General features: G+C 49.0%; 2 protein-coding genes across 6 annotated transcripts in view; both read right to left on the reverse strand.

The window, feature by feature from the left end:
• Positions 1-411: 411 nt before the first annotated feature.
• Positions 412-5,893, reverse strand: OVCA2 (OVCA2 serine hydrolase domain containing). Of its 2 annotated transcripts, none has more exons than XM_066636231.1 (2): positions 5,710-5,893; positions 412-1,282 (listed from the first exon to the last, which is right to left on the reverse strand). In XM_066636231.1, the coding sequence occupies exons 1-2, from the start codon at positions 5,885-5,887 to the stop codon at positions 780-782; spliced, it is 681 nt and encodes a 226-aa protein (XP_066492328.1). In that variant the 5' UTR covers positions 5,888-5,893; the 3' UTR covers positions 412-779. The 2 variants fall into 2 exon arrangements, with proteins under 2 accessions (XP_066492328.1, XP_066492327.1); XM_066636230.1 differs by having other exon boundaries at positions 5,620-5,893.
• Positions 5,894-7,539: 1,646 nt separating this feature from the next.
• DPH1 (diphthamide biosynthesis 1) overlaps positions 7,540-18,300 on the reverse strand; it is a 44,805-nt gene continuing 34,044 nt past the window's right edge. For 3 of the 4 annotated variants that reach the window (XM_066636190.1, XM_066636191.1, XM_066636193.1), the window contains 5 exons: positions 14,668-14,824; positions 13,677-13,777; positions 13,162-13,240; positions 12,712-12,843; positions 7,540-8,670 (listed from right to left, as the gene is read on the reverse strand). In XM_066636190.1, the coding sequence (XP_066492287.1) occupies positions 8,626-8,670; positions 12,712-12,843; positions 13,162-13,240; positions 13,677-13,777; positions 14,668-14,824 (514 nt within the window). In that variant the 3' untranslated portion in view covers positions 7,540-8,625. Of the gene's footprint in view, positions 8,671-12,711; positions 12,844-12,864; positions 13,125-13,161; positions 13,241-13,676; positions 13,778-14,667; positions 14,825-18,300 lie in introns of those variants that run through there. The other variant, XM_066636192.1, reaches the window with a different exon arrangement.

Here is an 18,300-nt window from a genome sequence, read left to right on the forward strand (position 1 = left end):
GATAAGTGGACATGGGGATGGGTGGTTACGGGAACAGAGTTGGTATGTGGGTTTGCTGCAGGGTCTGGGGCTTGTGCCTGTCTCTGTTATTTCTGGTGAGTAACTGTTTTAGGTGTAAGGGGGTGCCTGTAAGCACAGAGATATGAGACACTCAAGCTTGTGAGGGAGGTGTGTCATTTTTCAAGATGGACCATAGATCACTGATGATCTTTTGGTGTGGTTTGACCTGGGAGCTGTTGATAACAGCAAGCTGGTGTCCTGTCACTTTCCCTTCTAGGTACCAGCTTAGACTTGTCAATTTGTTGTTTTGCTGCGTGGGGTGGGTATTAATTGGCAGCTGTGCCCGCACAAGAGGTGGCTGCTTCTTGTTACTATATAGGCAATTTTCAAAATCAGGACAGACACAGCATGTTTGGATCTTATGGACCACATTTACTCATTTCACAGACAGCAGTTTTAAAATTAACAGTTTCTCTGGCCATCACACCCCAATGACCAGGCACACAGCCCAAGCAGAGGGCTTGGGATGGTTCAGAGATTCTGCTTCTAGTTCCAACTGCTGAAGGTTCCATTCCGACAAGGTCCTCACGGTTGACTCCACATTGGGCTGCAGGCCAGTGAAGAATTGGGCACGCCTAAACCCACTCATATTAACAGGATTAAGCATGCATTGCTTTCTGCTGGATCATGGCCTCTCTCTCTCTGCATTTGGAAAGTATTCTCTCCTTAGCCTTTCTTGAAGCATGTGTGAGAATCAGCTGAGCTCCCAGACCACCTGGTTACTTTAGAAACTGGTTCAAGAATTCGAGGTAAGCTTTTTTCTGGGGTGGAGAAGCAGGCATGAAGTGCCCCCCTGGATGGGTGAGGATCACAGGCTCCATGAAGACAGAGGCCAGCTCTCTGCTCATCTCAGCAGGGATGACACGGTCCGTCTCCCCCAGGACATGCAGACTGGGCACCGTAATGGATTCCTGGTAGTAACTCTGGTGGGGGGTGGCCCGACTCTTGAAGCCAGCAATCAAAATGGCAAAGTCAAATGGGAAGCGGGAATCTCCACGCTGCTTCAGGGCACAAATGATGCCTACCAAGGCTGCCCCCTGACTAAAGCCCAGCAGCCCATCAATGGGGCTGTATTTCACAAATGCATCAGCTACCAGATCCAATGATTCCTCCAGCCCTGTGCATGAGGAAGCTTCTTCAGAGGCATTGAAGGTCTCCTCCTGAGGGTTAGAGAACCACCAACCCCTGGAGTCAGCTTCTAGCAGTTCTGATGCAGCTTCTCCTGAAACGGGAGAAGAGAAAACCCAGAAAGTTAAATACAAAGCTAGACAAAAGCAGCATGAAGATCAGGACTATAAGCATTTATTGCTCTCTACTGTTACTTTCCTGTCTTTTTCTTTCCTACTTTCCTTTAGGGCTTAACTAGATTGGACAGCAGGCACCTGTGATTAGATTTCTTCAGAGCTGGTGTAAAATAGCAGTTAAGAGCTGCAAACCACGACTTCCCTGGCTTTAATCTTGCCTCTGTCATCAACACATCAGATGGCCTTATGCAAACCATTGCTGCTTAGCCTAAGCAGCAATATGGAGAGAATACTACTGTACTTAATCACCTTACAGGGTTACTATAAAGATGACATCATGATACATGTGAAGCGCTTTGAACACTCAAAACAAAGTAGTATTATTACTCCTTTTCTAAATTTAGCAAATAGTGGTTTTGTGGGAGGGGGAGGTGGTTCAGATTGGGGCTGTGATGCTGAGGAAGAGGAGGATTTTAACCCCTTCACCTGAATTGCTTATCAATAAAAATTTCACCTACCCCCTACTTGCTCAGTAAGGGGAAACTTACTCTAATTGGACTGTTTTTGGGGAGTAGGGTGGAGCAATGTTTACTTGGAAATCCAGTGCTGGGGAAAATAATTAATTCCCCCTCTTCAGGATCAAGATCTCAATTCTCATGAAATAAATCACACACCCCAACAGCTATTTGCTAATATTTAAAAAGCCCTATCATGGATTGCTGTTATCTACTTAGATTTATAGTTGAATCCTGCCAACAAAGTGTCAAGGAGCACCCCTAGTTGTAGAGGCTGAGAAATACACACAAATAAAAACAATATTATAAAATAGTACAGTGTTTAAAGTGCTGGATATGCACACAGAAAGCAAGACTGCACACAGCAGTCTTGATGCTCAAATCAACAACTGCTTATCCCCAACTTAGCAATATACAATAGCAATAAGCAGCTTTGTCTTTGTTATACTGCTTTAGCTTGTTTACTGGATATTATCTCAATAATCTTCTATTAGACTCTGTTAAGACAGACAATTATTGTCACTGTCTCCATACTGCTGTGGAGGAAGGTGGGATGGAACAGAGGGGGGCTTTCCTGAGGCCCCATTAAGAGTTGCCAACTGCTAGGTGTTTTAACCTGTTTACTTGGTAATTTTGCCTCATTTGGTGCCCAGTATTTATTAATTTAAGAGGGTCTTCCTTTCTATTCAGAGAATGCCTAAAGCAGCTAACATTCAGAAAGACACAATATTTTTTTTAAAAAATGACTACAGCATATACCTTAATCCGTAAAAGAAACAGCAAAAAGGACTAAGCAACTGGGTAGAGCAACAATCAAACACTAGACACTCCAAAAAGCATGCCTAAGGAAAAGAAAAAAACACTGAAAACCAGTGGGAAGTAGGAAAAAGGGGCTAAGCCAATCTCCCAGGGCTGGGTCCTGCAGCAGAGAAGGCCCTCTCCCTGGCTGAGTGCCAAATCCTATCCAATTTTCCAGTGCCAGTGAAGCTGTGCCAATGGGGCATGCACTGCATCTTGTGGTGCGGCAGCAGTCACAGAGGCTCCCTTAAGGTATGCAAACATTTGTTCCCTTACCTTGGGGCTGCATTGCAGCTGCACTGGTGCTTGAAAACCGGATAGGATTGGGCCCTGAGGTGGCTGCCTCAGATACATCAACCACCTCTGCTAGATTGTCAGTATCAGAAAAAGAAACAAAACAAAACCCTGCCATTGCGTCACCATCACCACTTTGCCCAGAAATTAACTGCAGTGGAGACTGATAGGTAATTCTCCAACCTGATGGGATCAAGAGAAGGCTTCTGGAATACTAACAATGCCACCTTTAATAAAAATGCTATCACTCCCTCATTCAGAGAAACATTAATGACTCTCTTCACCCACACAGCCAGATCTCCTTTAGCAGGCCTTAAATAGCCAAGACATGCGGGTCAAAGGCATGGGCAGGCGGTCTCGCACTTTCAAGAATCCTGTTTACATTCCCAAGCTGAACAGAATCCCAGACATGACAAACAGCGGTCAGTGGCCGGCCACGTAATCCACATGGAATGGATATTTGGTGGTAGAATGAATGCCAGCAACATCATCCACAGAAGCCTTGCCAACTGGTCAGAGTGGGGCCCCATCCTCCTCACACCTCTGGAAGCTTTGTGCAGCAGTTCCCCCAACAACCCGGAACATGTGCCACCATCACTGCCAAGAAGTAGGTTCAAAAATGAACTTTAGCAGTTTATGCTTAGTAGTTTGTGGCACCAGAGGGGCCTGCAACAAATGTGCCCAGTCTAATGCCCAACTGCTTTTAGTAGGACAATTCCCTCTCTCTGCTTGTTCCAAACTGATACCTCTGCATTCCAGGGCTGGGGGGGGGGGGATCACTGAGCATGCTCAGTTCAATCAGACTGACTTTCTTTTTGTATGAAATATACAAACTTCTCCACTTCTATCATGTGAACCTAGGGTGTCCTCCTTGTACAGTCAGTGCTCTTCATGTGCAAATTGCTACCCACCTCTCATTATCTGAGCCTCTGTTCTCGTTATCCAATATTCAGAGACCTTCTGGAGGCTGCAGGGACCTTCAGAATGGCACCTGCAACCAAGGCTGACCCCTTTAAAATGGCCAGTGGAAGCTTCTGCCAGCCATTTTTAAAGGGTCTGTGCTGGTTGCAGGCGCTATTCTGAAGGTCCCTGCAACCTCTGGAAAGTCTCTGCAGCTTTCAGAGATCTTTTGGCACTTCCTGCTGGCATGCTGAACATCTCTGATGGATTCTTCTGATAGCAGGTAAAGTGCCCATTCCCCCTAGGGTACCCCTTGCACCCAACCTCATTGATCCCAGAGCCGCCCACAGACAAGGCAATAGTCTTTACATACAGTCAGTTCTTGTTATCCGCTAGGATTAGGTTCCTGGAAATCTTAGCGGATAGCGAATTTGCAGATAACGAACCATTGATCCTACGGGAAGGATGTGAAGATTATTATATGTGAAGACTATTGCCTCCTCTGGGGGAGCTCTGTTCTGAGTACAGACTGAAAAACACTCAGTTAGTTGAAAATAGAGGAACTTGCTATTAACACACAACCACAATTCTGAGTAGGGGCATGGGGTTAATTTTTCTCCCCCATCCCCAGAAAGCACAAAAGTTCAACAGGCTCTATGGACTGCTCAGTTATTTTTAAAGTTCCAACCTGGAAACTCCTCCATACACAAAACATCACACAAAGTAGGCTCATGGGTGGGAGAGGAGATGGATTCAAACTCAGAACAAGGCAAATATTCAGGTGCTGAAGTAAAAACACTCTTAGAACATAAGAAGAGCCCTGCTGGATCAGGCCAAAGGACCATCTAGTCCAGCTTCCTGTGTCTTATAGTGGCCTACCAGATCCCTCAGGGAGCAAACAAGAGACCTGCACCCTGGTGCCTTCCCTTGCATCTGGCATTCTGTGGCAGCTGATTTTTAATAAGAGGAGGTTGCACAAATTCATCATGGCTGGTAACCTGTGATGAACGTTTCCTCCAGAAATTTGTCCAATCCCCTTTTAAAGGCATCTAGGCCAGGTGTCATCACCACTTCCTGTGCCAAGGAGTTTCACAGACTAACCACACCCTGGGTAAAGAAATATTTTCTTTTGTCTGTCCTCACTCTCCCAACACTCAATTTTAGCAGATGTCCCCTGGTTCTGGTGTTGTGTGAGAAGGAGAAGAGCATCTCTCTATCCGCTCTATCCATCACTCTGCACAGGCTCAGAGGACCTCACATGTGTCAAAGCCTACACACAAACTCCTACATACACAGACAAAGTAAAGGGTGGGAGAGGAGATGGAGTCATACTCAGTACAAGGCAAATATTGAGGTGCTGAAGTAAAAACACTCTGCACATGCCCAGAGGATCTCATGTGTGCCAAAGCCTACACACACAGACATCACAGAAAGTAAAGGGTGGGATAATGAAGGCAATCTGCACATGCTCAGAGGATCTCATGTGTGCCAAAGCCCACACACACAAACATCACACAAAGTAAAGGGCAGGATGATGACACACGGACACTCTGCACATGCTCAGAGGACGCCTACACAGAAACATGACACAAAGTAGAGGGCGGGATGCTGGAGTGAAGGCACTCTGCACATGCTCAGAGGACCTCCCGCGTGCCAAAGCCCACACACACAAACATCACACAAAGTAAAGGGCGGGACGATGACGTGCGGGCACTCTGCACATGCTCAGAGGACGCCTACACAGAAACATGACACAAAGTAAAGGGCGGGATGCTGGAGTGAAGGCACTCTGCACATGCTCAGAGGACCTCGCGTGTGCCAAAGTGCTTGGAGCTCTTCACCGCCCTCCACCGCGTGGGGCTGAGCCAAGGCGCCTCTGCCGCCTCCTCCCTCCCCACCTGGCTGGGGCTGCTGCGCGGCCACAGCGTGGGGCGCGACGACGCTCAGCAGCTCCGCGCGCCTTCGCAGCGCCTTGCGCAGGGCCCCGCTGCGCGCGCGGAAGCTGTCCGCGTTCTGCCGGTAACCATGGAGACAGAGCAACCGCAGAGCACGCGACCCCTCGCGCTCCGCAGACATGCCTACAGGGCGGCAACCGGAAGTGGCTCTCCAGGCAGAGAAAGCGGATGTGGCGATGTAGAGCGGCCGCCTCCATCTCTATGATTAGGAGGCGAGAGGTACGGTACCTCTAGGTGCAGGCCCGGTAGTTGCCATGGAAACACGCTTGAGGGCTGGCCTCCCAGGTCGTTTTTCTATTGGACAGCTGGACATGAAAGCGCCCAAAGGGATACTGCCTGGGGAGGGTGGAAGGCAGAGAGAGCCTGGTGTCCAGCATCACAATGAGTGACGTGGAGCCCGAGCCTGGGCATGTCTCTTCAGGAGTAAGCCCCATTGTAGTCAATGGGGCTTACTCCCAGGTAGGAGTGGGTAGGACTGCAGTCTCAGAGCTCACCCCTCTGCCTTCCTACTTAGAAGTAAGCCCTATGAGAGTCAATGGAGCTTTCTCCCAGGAAAGCATGGATAGTTTTGGACTGCTAATACTGTTCAGGGGTGACCCACCCTTCAACTTTAGGGTTCCTGGCCCTTTAACAACTGTGCAGAGGAGGAATTTCAGGAGGCGCAGCTTCTCTTCTCAGATGACAAGCTGCACCTGGTGAAATTCCCTCCTCTACTCAACTGTTGAACGTCCAGGAGCCCTAAAGTTGAAAGGTTGGCCCACCTCTGACTTAATACCTAAGCATGATATGAAAAGGGAATACATTCCAGCTCAGAGTAAGGCACTTTTAAGGCCTCTTCTGGATGTTCTTAGCCTGGATCGTGCCCAGTCTAAGGCACCCGCCAGATTCAGGATAGGAAAGGAGATGATCACATACACATAAGATGCCTATTCAAACCACACTCGTTAGTTTAAAATCATTAATTTTAAAAAGCAGTGTTGTTTTAAATTATTTGCCACAGAGAAAATGCACTCTGTGCATGTGCAGAAGCCCTTAACCATCAACACTCAATGTGTTCCACAGCTGTGCTCAACCTTTGAGGAGCTTCCCTTCTGTCCAAGAACACCCCTCCATCCAAATGACCAACTATTCCATGGGTGGCCCCTTTATGGCACTTGCTGTTTGGGGTGCATTCATGGAATGTGCAACAGCAGAGGACTGCCCTTCATAAAAATGAATTTTCCTAGACCACCTGCCTTTTGGAGGAACAGGATTTGGGGAGAAAGTGTGGCACCTGGAACAGGGATTTTCTTGATTCACTTGGTATCTTTCCTTTACAAGGAAAGGTGGCCTATCTCCTCCCTTCTGAAAATGTGAAAGGTTTTGGGATGATGACACTGACCATGAAAAAAGTCTTTTTAGCAGCATGCAGTCATTGCTGGAAGAGATTCCTTAAGAATACAGATTTCCTTATTTATTATTTGCTAATCAGGGCAACTAGTCAAGCACATAGATGATGCCAAAAGTAGTGGAAAAAGACCAAGAGGAAGATCAAAGATGGCTTAATAACATCCTAGGACTTGGATGGCTTAATATCATCAAGGATGCTGCTGCATTGTTTCAATAGGAACTTGTTTTATAACATGGCTGTTGATAATATGCAGAGAGAGAGAGAGAGAGAGAGAGAGAGAGAGAGAGAGAAAGAAATCAGGGCAACAGAAAATTAATTACGCACAAAGGCAGGCTGTATCTGGACTTAGAATTGGATAACTGGACATTCTTTTTAATAATTCATACCACCTGTGTGTATACATAAAATCCAACTTTTATTCTTGATTTTAAAAAAACATACTAGAAAATACAATATTAACAAACCCACAGGTATTTGCTAATGACCCAACTGCAGAAAAAGCCAATTACATTTGTTTCAAGTCAATATATGGGCTTTGAAGATCCACTGGTAGAAATTTTATTTTGCATACCCTTACACCACTTCCTGGCCTGTTTTAATCCTTCAGAACATAGCTAGGACATAAATGATATTTTTTTTCATTTAAATCAAATGGTTTGGTGTGATAGGCCATGATAGTTTCTTTACCCCTCCCCAATCACAAAGGATTCTTTTTCCTCTCCTCCTCCTCAGTTCTAGGTAGGGCTCATCAGCGAGCTCCAGCAGGATGTGACTGTCTCTATTCTCTGCCAAGAATGAAAACAAGACCTCACTCGGATCCAATAACTAAACCCTCTCCAGTGGAAGAGATGATCTCATTGCCCAGGATGGTAGGAAATAAGGACTTCTATCCCAAGTAGAAGAGAAGCACTGATTAACCTTCTGGTCATGTCCAACTGTTGGGGGCTACAGTTCAAAAGAGCCCCTCTCAACTCCCTATGACAGCCTTCCAGGGGTGGCAGCATGCAGAATGACCAAGGGGCAGAACACAGCAAATGTAAGCCAATCTATGGTTTATCCAGCAGGCAAGAATTCCCTCATTTTGGAAAGGGAGTTCACCCCATCGTTTTCTGTGACATCACACTCTGTGTCTAGATGCAAAGGCAAGGCAACCATGAGCATGAAGAAACAGGGCATATGCCTCTCTCTATTCCTGCCCAATTGCTCAAAGATTTGGGTGTTGGTCTTCTCTGGTTGACACACAGCATGACAGAAGGTGGGGATACTGCTCCTAACCTCACCTTGAGAAACTCCCCCAGGGTTTTCGACTCAAAGCCCAAGTCCTTATCACTGTGCATCCAAACTTGCTCCACCCCTGGTGGCAAGGCTTGGCCAACATTCCAGCCTGAATAGGGTGGAAACCCAGGGCCATCCAGGGGGGACAGCCTGCTGGGTTTATGGCAGCTCTACTTTCTTGGCCGGGGCAGCTCTCACGGGCTCTTCTCAGCTGGGGATGCGGGTATCGTTGGCTTCACCTGCAAGCAGGAAACACAGAGGTGACAAAGCACAACATGCAAGTCCCTCCAAACCCTCCTGCAGGTTCCAGGATGTGAATTTATGAGCCTGCTCTGCCCCCATAACACTGATAGCAACCCGAGCCATGCCCAGTGCAAAGGCATTGGCTTTGCAACTTTGAACTGCCTCTGCTTATCGTGCATCAGCCAGCTGCTGTGAGATGCAGAAGAGCGGCCATTATTCACCAGCAATAGCGCCCTGATAAGGAGCAGATGGGCCCATTCCTCACAGCTGTCGCCAGTTGACAGAAGAACCAGCAGCTACAGCACTATCCCAGCCAAGGCAGCTTTGAGGAGCCTTCATGGGAATGGAGGTGGACTGTCTCAATGCCCCCCAAGGTAGACCTAAAACTCTAAACCTAAACCTCTAAAACAGCATCAGGAACATGGTTGGTTCAAGTTCTGTGCTCTGCCACCCCTTTATCTAGTGGTCACTACTGTTTTCCCTTTTAAAAATGGGTTGTAGAAGCTTTAATTTCTTACCACATCCTCCGTGAAAAGCCTACTTCTCAAACCATGTGCTGTGGGAAGGCTGAAGCCTGACCTGGAAGATTAAACCATCATGCCTGATGCATGCACTACTACCCTTTGCCCCTCAAAGCAGGGAGACCCACGTGGCATCGATCCCTGTTCTCTCTGCCATCAGATGGGCAGTGGCGACACTCCAAGGGAGGATGCACTGGGATTCACTAATGCAGGTGGTGCTACAGCAACAACCCCAAAATCATGACCCTATCCCTGAGCCTGACTGATGTGGAATGAGAGGTGAAGAAACAGAACAGTGCTGCAGCTGCAAGGAGGTTGCTTGCTCATTCTTCTGAAAGTGGCACCAGTGAACATACTGGTATTCTTTTTTAAGAGGCAGGTCAACATGCATCCAACTTTGAGAGGCAAAAGGTAATAGCGTATACATCCAGCTGGGTGGCTTAATATTCCAAGGCAGGCTTCAGTCTCTCTCATGGCACACAGTTTGAGAAATATGCCTTTCACCGGCGATGAAGAAATCATAAAGCTCATTTTGAAACAGGAAAACAGTAGCAAAAACTAGGCAAAAGGGTGTATCTGAGCATAGAACTTGTATCTAGTGTACCCAGTGTTGCTCACCAATGTGGGGAACCCTGGACGAAAGGCTTAGCATCGATTGATTGATGAAGGGATATTTTAATGGACAAGGCTGAAATTAAAGGGCACACATGCTTTTTTTTTTTTTTTCCTGAAAGGACTTTTATTCTCCAATATAATTTTTTTTTAAATATTAGAGTTTAAGTTCCCCTTTCACACCCCTTTCAACATTCTCAACAAGGCATCTCTAGTGGGGTTTATGCAATCAGTAACTTTATTTCATTGGTTTTAAAATCTTGATGGACCATCAAAGCAACCCTGGTTTGAAATAGTTGGGTTTGTTTGGTTTTTTAAAATTTTAAAAGACCCATTTGATTGAAGGCAGGAGAAAAGCACCATATAACTATCATTAAATTATAACATTCAAAGGGGAAGAATCACTGCAGGCTAGTAGGAAGGCCAAAAAGGCTGCTAGAACAATTTGATCCACAGGTTGTAAGTTAGCTCCTCCCTCCACCATCCTCTCCTCTGCACAAACTATCAATGCTCACACATGCATGCACAATCCCCCCCCCCCAAGTTGTAAAGGACCTTGCTCTGAAATGTACCACCCAGGCTGGCCACTGGGAGGCATTGCTATCCTGTAAGTCAAGTCTAAGAAGCAGCTCACCCTGTACCTCTTCAGCACAAGAGGAACCTCTCAAACTGGTTCCTTCCGAGTATGAGAAAATGAATAAACTCTGAAGTGATGCCGAGAATCTGGAACAGAGTTCTATCATCTCAACATTCAGGAAATGCTGAAATGACTTGCTAACAACACCAGGTGCTTTTAAGGGTATTGTGTGTTGGTGTTTTTTAAAACCTCAATGGTTCTTTGAATCACCCTTCTTGCCTTGCCAATGCCCAGTACATCTGTTCTGAGATCATCTCAACACCCACTGAAGTACAGCAGTGACTCCCAACACTGGTGGGCAGAAAAGGTCCGATACTGACCATTCTCATTCCTTTGCTAGTTTAGAAAGGTGATCTGAAATTCCAGGCATGGTGGCTCCTTTGTGAGTAGGTTTGGAAAGGCTCTATTTATTCTTGAAATCTCTGAATAAGGTCTGCTTGCAGACAGTCTTGGAAAAACCCCCAAGGAGGCGGGCGCTTGGGGCTTTGTTTTTGGCCTTAAGCTGACCAAGAACCTTTTCCTTTCCCCTTCTTTCCGTAAGGACCACCTTCAGCAGTTTCCCAAAAAGCTTAGAATTGGCCAGTTGAGACTCTGAACCTACATCTACAGCTTGACTTTTAAGCCACAGATTCCTTCTGGGCTGTAGCTCGTTTTCAGAGTACCTGCTTTGCACGCAAAAGGTCCCCAGGTTCAATCCCTATTCAAGCTGGGAATGAATCCTGCCTGCAACCCTGGAGAGTTGCTGCCAGCCAGTGTACAGAATACTAAATTTAACTGATCAATGGTCAGACTCAGTAAACGGCAGCTCATACATTCATATGGGTCCCCCAGAGGTGCTGCTGTGAGGGACATTTGATCACCTTGAATGCGTTGGGCTCTGCTACCATAGCTATTTTGGTCAGAAAAGAGAGTCAGTGGCTCCACTGTGGGCACCCTGAAGCCTCATCTCAGAGCCACCTCAGTCCATTTGCCATGTGCAGAACCTCATCTCTTTTGATTGGAATGACAGTGAGCAGAAGTCAATGAGGCTACTGGAGCGTCAAACACACCATTATCAGGCCTGGGAGAATCCACCAGCACAATGTTAGGCTATTCACCGCCTTGTCTCTAGCGGAATGAATCCATTTGGCATGCATTGCCTTGTCCATGAGCTCAGGGCATAGTGGGCGCCCTGGTCTTGAGAGGTCCCCCAAAAAAGTCTGGTCTTGCCCATCTGGCTTTTGGGGGGAGGGGGAGGGGGAAGGGAAGGGAAGTTCAGCCTCTGTCTCCATCTCCAGCACCTTGACGCATGTCTTGTGTGAGAATTTTGGGGAGCTTCAGCTAAGGGGAAAAATTCAGAAGGAGATAATCATTTTCTGCCAAGATTTCTGCTGAACCCTCGTCCCCTTCCTCCTCCTTGGTGGAAGAAATTTACAGATGGCTCTGAGCCAACAGAAGTCCAGCCTTTTTTACAGCTCAGTTCCTATTGGATATGGGAGCAAAGCCAGGTCCCTGTCAAGAAGGGGAGAAGCGAGATCAGAGGAAAAACACTTTGAAAGAACAAGTCCAAATTTCACATAAGCCCCAGAAGAACCCCACGGAAGCTAAGACTGGTCTGAGAGGGCAGGGACACATCTCTTTCCCGTGAAGTCAGAATTTGGCCTTCCCTTTGCAATTGTAATATGAAAATTGTTCGACCTTCTCACCACTCTGCAGAGAATCTATGACGTGCTAGCAAGCAAGGCTCTGTGGCGCCAAACCCTGGATGAAGTCCTTGGGAACCTTGTTAGGACAACATTGCACACGGATGGTTTCAGTCCAGAAGGGGATGTTTCTTTGGCAAGTAGGCCAAAGAATCTGAGCAGCCTGTTCAACAGAGAAGTCGCAGGCACATCCCAGATGCAATCTGCCCCATGCTTCTTGAGAAAGGCCCACAATACAGCAGCAGAGCTCGTGTTTTGTATGCAAGAAGGCCCTGGGTTCTGTTCCTGCCATTCCAGTTAAAAGGGGCACAAAGAACTAGTATGGCTGCAACAATCTCCCTCTTGCTGGAGAGCTACTGCCAGGCACAACAGGCAAGAATAGACTAGGTAAGTGAAAGGCTGGTGTAAGAGCTGGTGTAAGGCTGGTGTAAGAGCAAATGTTGAATGAAATGCTCATTCAACATTTGCAGTGCAAGTCACAGCAAGGGGTGGTGGGGTGGCATGGGGGGGGATACCTCAAGGGACTGAGAAGAGACCCCCCCCATCCTGAACTCCTTGTATGCAAGAGTAACAAGTGCCTCTCACCTCTTTGGCTGAGCTCCTCTTCTGGGGTTGGTGACTAACATGGTTTACCGTCCAGGGTCCCAGCGACTGGCTTGCATAGAAGTCCATGGGGTACGTCTCCTGCCACTTGACCTGCTGCAGAGCCACAGCAGCCTGAGGAATGGAAACGGGAGGAGAAGTGGGAAAGCATCCTGGCACAAGCCCCCTCCAGAACCTCTTTATATACAGAGCCAACCTGAAGAGCTCCCTGCCTGGAGAGGCTGCACTAAATCTGCGGATGCATCACATCTCATTTCCCCTCCTGCAGCTCTGGCCTGCACATTGCTTGCCCTTGGGCTCTGTGAAAATGACATCCTGGAGTTTCCAGATGGCCATTTCCGATTCCTTGTCCTCAGCTGGATGGCAGGAGCCGTTCCTCTAGCCCGCCTCGCCCCCTGCAAGGAACACACAAATGCTGATGCAGCGACTTACCTCATAGGGTGTGAGCAGCGGTCTGCTAAAGGCCTCCCCCCAGTCAATGGAGAGTCGGGGACATGCCACCTGCACCCACCTGTAAAAAGAGCAGATCACATGCACACTTCTTCGGAGGAAGCCAGGGCTAAGTGAATGCCACGCTAAGGTATTGTGCAATCTGTAGGCATTCGGCTAATTTGCATATCTCATTATGCAGGGCAGAAGAGTTCCACACCTTGAAATCATTTGTGCTGAGTCTCTCCCCCCCCCCCTTTTTCAAGTATATCTTTGTAAACCTTGACGATTGCCCAGCACCAATCCCTGCAACTTTCTCTGCTTGTACAGAATCACAGGACAGACACAGATCTGGGCACGGCTGCCAAAATTCACGGGCAAGCAGTGAATCTGGAGCGGGGAAGCAGAGGGACGGATGGAGCCACGGACGCTGGCCACTCTGCTTGAGGGGGTGGGTTGATGGGGGGGTGGGGGATTTCCTCAACCCTCTTGGGGGACATGCTCTATCCGCAACTCACGCCTCGATGTCAGGAAAGAGCTGCAGCTTGCCGGGGAAGACCTCAGAGAGCAGAAGCCGGATGAAGGGACGCCCCAAAGTCTGGAGGCAGGACTCCAAGTGCTGCAGAGAAGAAGAGAAGCGGGAGGGAGACTTAGCTGGGAGTGGGGCTGGCCCTGCTTAGCTTCCTATGGGCTATCAGGTGTCTACTGACACAGCCCCTCCCCCAGCTCCTGGATAAGATGGGGGGACAGGGAAGCCCTAATGGCCAGTGACCACTGGATGGAAATGTCCCTGAGAGTGTGTCTCCTCAGCCAGGCTGTATGTCTTTGCACTCCCATCCTCTGGCTGCTGGTCACTAGGGTGTTCCTGCCCCCGCTCCACCTTCTTAAGGGATGACTTAGAAGCCCCCAATCACATACATTCACTGGCCTTGTACACAACAGATCGCCCTTTTTCCTGCATGCAAAATGCTGGCGTGTGGGTACAGCAGAGGGTTGTAATCTGTTTGAATCTGGAACTAGGACAACAGCCATTCTGGATTAATTACCATGAAATTGTTTATGGCATCTTCTTTCACTCCCCCCCTCCCCCCAAAAAAAACTAAGAAAGAAAGAACTTCATACAGCAAAAAGAGCTTAGAGAAAAAGGAGCAATGAACTGGGGCAGGGCAGACGCCAGACCCATTGCCCCGCCAGCCTCCTTCTCCTCACTACCCAGTGCCTGCAGCTAATGAGGGCCTGTTACTCTCCCCCCTTCCGACTAATTGCTCTGCCCTCATCTTTGAGCGTTCAAGGCACGAGCCGCCCACGTGGGCTTCCTCGTTAGCAAGCAGCAGGGTAACGAATGAGATCGGGTGGAACAGGCAGGAGAGTGAAGGGCATTCGTTCTGGCTGGCTGAACCCATCACTCCCTTGCCTTGCACATGGCCCCCTCCCTTCCTCCACCTGTTGCGAGGATCCTTGGCTATATCACATGGCAAGCTCCCACCGGAGCAACTAAGGAGCACTCACTTGCAGAATGGCCGGAGACCCCTGGCGCCCCAAGGTCCCCAGGATAAGCCCCCATTTCCGGGCACTGGATGCTTTGCAGATGGCTTGCTTCCGCGATTCCTGCATGAGTTCGTGGGCGTAGTGCTCTTGTGAGAAAACCTTGCTGTAAGGATCATACCTGCAGAACAGGGATACAGGCAGTTGAGCTGCTGGGTCATGCCCCTCCCCCAAACACAACAGAAACATCCAGCTGATGGGCACATCCCTCCCTCCAGCTCTGCTCTGCCTCTCATCCTTCTCCTGTCCACAATGCTTTTCCCAATGCTTCCACCACAGGCTCCAGGTACAGAATCACATTTGGGAAAAAGGGGACAAAATCTATGCTGCAGTGCCCAAGTAGGCACGCACCCCAGGCCATGAAAGCCAGACCACAAGCAGAAGGCAGATGCAGTACAGAAAAAGCTGCTTACTCATGGATGGCCCAGGATCTCCCAGGCCATGTGCCAAAACTTTACCCCCCTCTTTACTCAGTAGTGCTCGACCAATCGATCCCTGGATTCGAACAGAGAGAGGGGAAGGAAGTGGAAGAGGAAGTGTGGAGGAGAGGAAAGTACTCTGTTCTGCTTCCTTCCTTTTCAAATCCAGAAGCTGGAGGTGGGTGGGCATGTGTGTGCATCCCCCACCACCTCTCTCAGCATCAGGCAAACTGCCTCATGCAAGCGAGCCAAGTCACAGGCTGCAAGGGGAGGCAAAAACCCAACCAGCCAACCTCTCACCTCTATGCTCTGCTCCAAGTCACTGACCAATCCGATCCCTGGAGAAAACAGCACAAGGCAGCTTCCTGCGTTCAGAGCCAGATGACAGGTGCTTCTCAGGCCATACATTCTCTTCTGACTGGCAGGGGCCCTTCAGTGTCTCGGGCAGTGAAAGGCCTTTCCCAGTCCCACTATCTGGGAACCTACTAACCCGAGACACAGAACCTACTGCATGCAGAGCACGTAACCTATCATTAAGCAGTGACACCAAGTTGGACCCCAGGTGGGAGCATGTACTGTAACATGCAGAGGAAAATTCATCTGTGTGAAGCTCCATACTCCCAAGCAATTCCAGGCCCAGTTGTTGTCCAAGCCTATTTATCTTTTGCATTTTTTAAACATCCTTCCTCCAAAGAGCTCAGGGTGGTGCACATGGTTCCTTTGCTCCTTTTGCCCTCACAACAACCCTGTGAGGTAGGCGAGGCCAAGAGTGAGTGACTGGCACAAGGTCACCCAGGAAGCTTCACAGCTGAGTGGAGATTTGAACCTGCATCTTCCAGGTCTAGGTCTGGCTCCTGATTGGCAACTACACCATCCCGGCTCTACCGGAAGTTGCTGCAAAAGGAGCTGATTGCAAGGAGGGGAACTCATGCCAACCTGAGCTCCACCTGGCAGAAGGTTGACATGCAGGCAGGCCCCCCCCGGCCCCCCTCCCTTCACGCTCCGCTGCTTGCTCTCTCTCCTTCATCACTTCCAGGGAAATGGGTGATTTGTTGCTGGGCTCAACAAAGGGAATTTTAATCAAGTTGGGACTGGGCTGGGCCACCTCCCCAGCCCATAAAGCTGCCTTCCCCAGCCTGCTGGTAACAAACGACCTACTCAGAAATTCAGATTCTGCCAAGTGGGCCCAGCCGTGCCCGTGCCTCAGATATTTCATCCGCTTTCAGCAGCCTCATCATAGCGTTTTATGGCCTCTGCCAGCAGCAGCTGGGGAGTTTAATGGGTGCCCCGAAAAAACGCTTTTGCAGGTCCTTGCGAAAATGTTTAGATTGGGGGGAGTAAACGGCAGCTGCTCTGCTCGCTAGCGACCCCCCCTCCTCCTCCTGGGACAGCCCTTCAAAGCAGCTACAGGTGCTTGAGGTCCAGCTAGTGTTATCCAAACTTGCCACTGCAGAGTAATATTTTCTCGTGAATTAAAATCAGAGGCATCCCTTACACCTGAAAAGTTTTAGAGTGTGCAAGGTTATGAAGTACCTGCCCTCAAAGAGTTCCTCTGCCCTCCCCATCATCTTTCTGTATGTGTCATAAATTCAGGTGTGTCAACCGATTGAGGGAGAGGCAAGTCCAGAAGTGGTGACTCGCACAGAGACGCAACGCATAACCTCCTCCAACTTCACTGGACCCTTTCATTATTTAAATTATCCCTACACATCACTGGGGAAATGATCTTTTCAACCAGATGTGGCTAAAATAAATTACAGTCATTAACAAGGAATGTTCTCTTCCATAAGAAGAGCCAGCCTTGTGTGGGCTGTGGAACTCATGGCCAGTGCACGTCACAGAGTCCTCAAAAGGAGCAGTTCTTGGGGTTGCTCCCTTGTTCACACGCATGCACACACAACACACACACACTTGTGGAACCCAGTAGCTGTTGCTGGTGTTCCTCCATTTTGAAGTCTGTGAGCCCCTTTCAGAAAGGAAGCCATCTTCTCCTTCCTTCTGCAGCACAAACTGCTTTGTGAACCTTATTGGTGAAAAGTAGAATACAAATATTCTAAACCGTATTAGTCAGGATAGCTAATGAGACCTCTGCCTTTCCTGGAGAGCAAACAAGGCCGTTGCCTTCATGCCCTGCTTGTGGACTTCCCTGGAAGCCTCTGTTTAGCCACTGTTGGAAACAGAATAGGGGGTCAGACGGACTTTCTGTCTCATCCAGTAGGGCTTTTCATGTGGTTCTTAACATTCCGTAAGCAACTTGTCTCCCACTCCCACACCAGCTGCACCATCCTTTGCAGGTCTATGCAAAACTAACAGCCCAATCTTGAACTTCCCATTGCCCAAAGATTGTATGCTGGCATCCTTCAGTCTCGGAAGACTATGGTATCGCGCTCTGAATAGTGTTCTGGAACGGAGTGTCCTCTCCAGTGCGCGAAGCCTGGGTAAGGTAGGTATGGAGGATAGACTGTTACCCTTGCAGCAAATCCCCCCTCTCCACGTCGCTGAAATGGCCCAACGGAACGGCAGAGGCCAATGCGGTTGGTTCCAGCGGCGTCGCAGGAGTTGCCAGAACGTGACTGTGTTCAGCCCAAAGAACAGCAGCACCAAAATGGTGACACTGTACCTTACAGGCACCGGGAAGCCATCAGAGGTCTCCTTGGGGGAAGGGGACGTCCCCTTCCCCTGAGCAAAGGCGAAAGCCCCACAATGGGGCTTGTCATATCTGCGCTGGTTATTTTGCCAGTGCAGATTTGAGAACCTCTATGTCAGGCTTTGCAGCCTGACATGGGGGATAGCTTCTGGTGGAAGAGGCCTCCGCTGGTCCCATCCCTCTCCCAAGCCATCCTTCCCCCTGACCTGCCATGCCTCTCCCCACCCCAAAGGCCCCCTGCAAGGCCCCCACCCCACCCCTGCAAGGCCTCCTGGAGCTGTAACTTGTCTCCGGGCAATGGAACTTGTCGTTCCAATGCTGGGCCCAGCACCAACTGGAACTGATCTGGAACCAGCACTCCCTCCTCCCACAGCGCCATAAATGTCCCTTACGGCATGTTTACAACACCTAGTACCAGTAGACACTGAAGGCCCACAGCATTGGGTCCTAAGTCCCACTGTGTTCAACATGGCTTGCTCCCAGGATAGTGTGCATACAGGACTTCAGCCCAAATCATTTCTTCCTGATGGG

The sequence above is a fragment of the Tiliqua scincoides genome, chromosome 8, assembly GCF_035046505.1.
Source record: "Tiliqua scincoides isolate rTilSci1 chromosome 8, rTilSci1.hap2, whole genome shotgun sequence".
Taxonomy (NCBI): domain Eukaryota; kingdom Metazoa; phylum Chordata; class Lepidosauria; order Squamata; family Scincidae; genus Tiliqua; species Tiliqua scincoides.